The sequence below is a fragment of the Neoarius graeffei genome, chromosome 21 (assembly GCF_027579695.1).
Source record: "Neoarius graeffei isolate fNeoGra1 chromosome 21, fNeoGra1.pri, whole genome shotgun sequence".
Lineage (NCBI taxonomy): Eukaryota > Metazoa > Chordata > Actinopteri > Siluriformes > Ariidae > Neoarius > Neoarius graeffei.
In genome coordinates, this window is record NC_083589.1 from 360,001 (window position 1) to 365,000 (window position 5,000).

The following is a 5,000-nucleotide window of genomic DNA, read 5'->3' on the forward strand; positions in this document are numbered from 1 at the left end:
TAAAGAACAGGGATCTATCAAAGTCTGATCTTCACAACACATGTTTGTGGAAGTGTATCATGGCACGAACAAAGGAGATTTCTGAGGACCTCAGAAAAAGTGTTGTTGATGCTCATTAGGCTGGAAAAGGTTACAAACCATCTCTAAAGAGTTTGGACTCCACCAATCCACAGTCAGACAGATTGTGTACAAATGGAGGAAATTCAAGACCATTGTTACCCTCCCCAGGAGTGGTCAACCAACAAAGATCACTCCAAGAGCAAGGCGTGTAATAGTTAGCAAGGTCACAAAGGACACTAGGGTAACTTCTAAGCAACTGAAGGCCTCTCTCACATTGGCTAATGTTCATGAGTCCACCATCAGGAGAACACTGAACAACGATGGTGTGCATGGCAGGGTTGCAAGGAGAAAGCCACTGCTCTCCAAAAAGAACATTGCTGCTCTTCTGCAGTTTGCTAAAGATCACGTGGACAAGCCAGAAGGCTATTGGAAAAATGTTTTGTGGATGGATGAGACCAAAATAGAACTTTTTGGTTTAAATGAGAAGCGTTATGTTTGGAGAAAGGAAAACACTGCATTCCAGCATAAGAACCTTATCCCATCTGTGAAACATGGTGGTGGTAGTATCATGGTTTGGGCCTGTTTTGCTGCATCTGGGCCAGGACGGCTTGCCATCATTGATGGAACAATGAATTCTGAATTATACCAGCGAATTCTAAAGGAAAATGTCAGGACATCTGTCCATGAACTGAATCTCAAGAGAAGGTGGGTCATGCAGCAAGACAACGACCCTAAGCACACAAGTCGTTCTACCAAAGAATGGTTAAAGAAGAATAAAGTGAATGTTTTGGAATGGCCAAGTCAAAGTCCTGACCTTAATCCAATGGAAATGTTGTGGAAGGACCTGAAGCGAGCAGTTCATGTGAGGAAACCCACCAACATCCCAGAGTTGAAGCTGTTCTGTACGGAGGAACGGGCTAAAATTCCTCCAAGCCGGTGTGCAGGACTGATCAACAGTTACCGCAAACGTTTAGTTGCAGTTATTGCTGCACAAGGGGGTCACACCAGATACTGAAAGCAAAGGTTCACATACTTTTGCCACTCACGGATATGTAATATTGGATCATTTTCCTCAATAAATAAATGACCAAGTATAATATTTTTGTCTCATTTGTTTAACTGGGTTCTCTTTATCTACTTTTAGGACTCGTGTGAAAATCTGATGATGTTTTAGGTCATATTTATGCAGAAATATAGACAATTCTAAAGGGTTCACAAACTTTCAAGCACCACTGTATGCACACCCACACCCCCATAAGTTGTTTTTTTTTCTCCCCTCTCCATATGTTATTCAGATGACAGTGATTTGCTGACGGTACCAGATGGGTGGGTGGAGCCTACATTTACAAAGGAGGATAACCCACGTGGCCTGCTGGAGGAGAGCAGCTTCGCCACTCTGTTCCCCAAATACAGAGAGAGTTACCTGAGAGAGTGCTGGCCTCTAGTGCAGAAGGCCCTCGGTGACATCGTATGTCTGTCTGTCTCTCTCTCTCTGTCTGTCTCTCTCTGAGTGCTGGTCTCTAGTACAGAAAACTAATACCTACAGTGACATCGTACCTGTCTGTCGTTCTGTCTGTTAATGTTTATTATTATTAATTGAATTATCTCTGTGTTGTAGTTCATCAATGCCACTTTGGATCTGATTGAAGGGAGCATCACAGTCAGCACTACAAAAAAAACCTTCGACCCCTACGCCATCCTCCGAGCTCGAGACCTCATTAAGCTGCTGGCCCGAAGTGTGCCCTTTGAACAGGTACGCTAACACATTATTATTAATATTATTTTTGATTAAATATTAACGTGTAGAGGACTATTAGATTGTATTTATAATCATATGCTGACATTATAATTGTATATTAAATATATAGTAGAGCAATTCCAGCGTTATGGACGTGACACTTGAACTCAAAATGGCAACAAATGACCCAGTGCATGTTTTATTGTCTCCCAATATTTAAACAGGTGTTGCATATTTTAAGGTTGTACCATACTGGAGAAGTGATAGAACAAGAACAATTCCCATAGTACATCTAGGGCATGCCAGAAAATGCCAATAAAAGATGCGTTATGGATGTGACAGAAAAAGTATCACTTTTCTTGGGTGACTGTACATTTTTATCAAACTCTGTGAAATTGTAAACCTAATGTCGAAATGGAGATATCCATTTGATAGAGGGGTCCAAGGTGAATATTAAAAAATCTTTGTTTAAAATATTTTGTATTTCATGCAGAGTTTCGGAAGGAAAAGTCAGCGTTATGGATGTGACGAAATTCCGTTACGGATGTGACGCGTCTGAAATAGACATGGCATATGTTTAGAAAATCAGCAATTTAACCACCATAACCCTTTGAAAAACTCTCTAAATATCAGCTAAAACTATCAAAGTTCTTAAATAATATTTAGGATGGCTATTGTTTTGCTGTTTTGTGGATTTTAGCATACATTTCTGTGGCTTGTGGCAATAATATAGAATTGTACATGATCAAAGTTGATTTTAGCTTGGGTTTTACATTATAAGAAAGAAAGACTGACAGTGACATATTAGGTTGGTTACAAATTGGTTCAACTTATTCACATCTGTAAAATACAGGCCTGGGTGAGATCTCTGGGAGTGGTTTTGATGTATTACATGTTGCTTTATTTTTGCATGGTGAGATTGACATTTACATGGAATTGCCCAGTACCTGTATATAATGTATATTTTTTTCACATGAAGGCAGTGCGAATCCTGCAGGATGACATGGCGTGTGATATTATAAAGATCGGGACGATGGTGCGGAACAGAGAACGCTTCGTCAAACGCAGACAGAGAATAATTGGACCTAAAGGATCCACGCTGAAGGTCAGAACATCACTCTAACCTGTAGAGGGCACTCATACGTTAAAACACACACACATGGACACGGATGAGATTTAGTCCACTGTGGGAGGAGTGTTGTTTCATCATCACATCACTTACAATCTCATCAGCATATAACGTTTACGTCTTCTTTAAAGATAAACCATTCCTTTAAAGATGACCCATTGGCAATTTTTCAACGGCTCGGCTTTGCCTACTTTTACTTCAATGATGAAATAATGTTTATTAATGTGTGTGTGTGTGTTTAGGCTCTGGAGCTGCTTACAAACTGTTATGTGATGGTGCAGGGGAACACCGTGTCTGCTCTTGGACCTTACAGTGGCCTAAAGGAGGTATAACCACACACACACATGCGCGCGCACACACACACTTTTACAGTTAACAGGGATGCCGGGACGGACGGTGGCGTGGCTTGTGGGGACGCCGGGACGGACGGTGGCGTGGCTTGTGGGGACGCCGGGACGGACGGTGGCGTGGCTTGTGGGGACGCCGGGACGGATGGTGGCGTGGCTTGTGGGGACGCCGGGACGGACGGTGGCGTGGCTTGTGGGGACGCCGGGACGGACGGTGGCGTGGCTTGTGGGGACGCCGGGACGGACGGTGGCGTGGCTTGTGGGGACGCCGGGACGGACGGTGGCGTGGCTTGTGGGGACGCCGGGACGGACGGTGGCGTGGCTTGTGGGGACGCCGGGACAATAATGGGGTTTATGAAGTATAGTTTATACTGTAAATATGAAAAAAGTTATAGAATTTTTTACATTTAACCTTTGATTTATCCTTTCTGGGAAAATAGGGAAATTTTCGATGACTCGTGTTAGTCATCAGTCATCCCATACTCCCATTTACAGCAAATCAAATGTTCCCTTGAACACTTCTGTCATGCAAGAAACTGCTCCTGAATAAACATTATTGAATGAGAGTCACACCTGTCCTGCCCCGTATTGTCTTTAATATAATAAAATAAACATGTATCTAAGATTGAAAAGGATTTATTGATTAAATAAGAGCAAGGTGAGAATTCAGGAAACGATGAGCAAAACTGACATTAATCTTAGAGATTGAGTGTGTGTGTGTGTGTGTGTGTGTGTGTGAGAGATCAGGTGCGTAAGGTGGTGTTGGACACTATGAAGAACATTCATCCGATCTACAACATTAAGGTAAACTGAAAATTGTGTACGAACATAAACATGCGAACACACAACTCGCATACTTCACGAACACACACACTGCTGAACATGACCCCCCCGATGTTGCAGGCGTTGATGATCAAGCGTGAGCTGGCGAGAGACCCGGAACTCTGCACTCAGAGCTGGGAGCGCTTCCTCCCCAACTTCAAACACAAACACATCAACAAACGACAACAAACGAAGAAGAAGATGATCAAGAAAGAGTACACACCGTTTCCCCCACCTCAACCTGAGAGCAAGGTACACACACACACACACACACACACACACACACCACCTCAACCTGAGAGCAAGGTACACACACACACACACACCACCTCAACCTGAGAGCAAGGTACACACACACACACACACACACACCACCTCAACCTGAGAGCAAGGTACACACACACACACACACACACACACACACACACACACACACACACACACACCACCTCAACCTGAGAGCAAGGTACACACACATCACCTCAACCTGAGAGCAAGGTATACACACACACACACACACACACACACACACACACACACACCACCTCAACCTGAGAGCAAGGTATACACACACACACACACACACACACACACACACACACCACCTCAACCTGAGAGCAAGGTACACACACACACACACACACACACACACACACACACACACACCACCTCAACCTGAGAGCAAGGTACACTCACACACACACACACACACACACACACACACACACACACACACACACACCACCTCAACCTGAGAGCAAGGTATACACACACACACACACACACACACACACACACACACACACACACACACACACACACACACACACACCACCTCAACCTGAGAGCAAGGTACACACACACACACACACACACACACACACACCACCTCAACCTGAGAGCA

At 44.0% G+C, this 5,000-nt stretch overlaps 1 protein-coding gene across 1 annotated transcript in view; it reads left to right on the top strand.

Annotated features, from left to right (window-relative positions):
- krr1 (KRR1 small subunit processome component homolog) overlaps nucleotides 1-5,000 on the top strand; it is a 25,503-nt gene that overhangs the window by 1,947 nt on the left and 18,556 nt on the right. Inside the window, exons 2-7 of the mRNA XM_060903544.1 lie at nucleotides 1,356-1,528; nucleotides 1,679-1,813; nucleotides 2,778-2,903; nucleotides 3,170-3,253; nucleotides 4,022-4,078; nucleotides 4,178-4,348. Of these exons, the coding sequence (XP_060759527.1) occupies nucleotides 1,356-1,528; nucleotides 1,679-1,813; nucleotides 2,778-2,903; nucleotides 3,170-3,253; nucleotides 4,022-4,078; nucleotides 4,178-4,348 (746 nt within the window). The remainder of the gene's footprint in view (nucleotides 1-1,355; nucleotides 1,529-1,678; nucleotides 1,814-2,777; nucleotides 2,904-3,169; nucleotides 3,254-4,021; nucleotides 4,079-4,177; nucleotides 4,349-5,000) is intronic.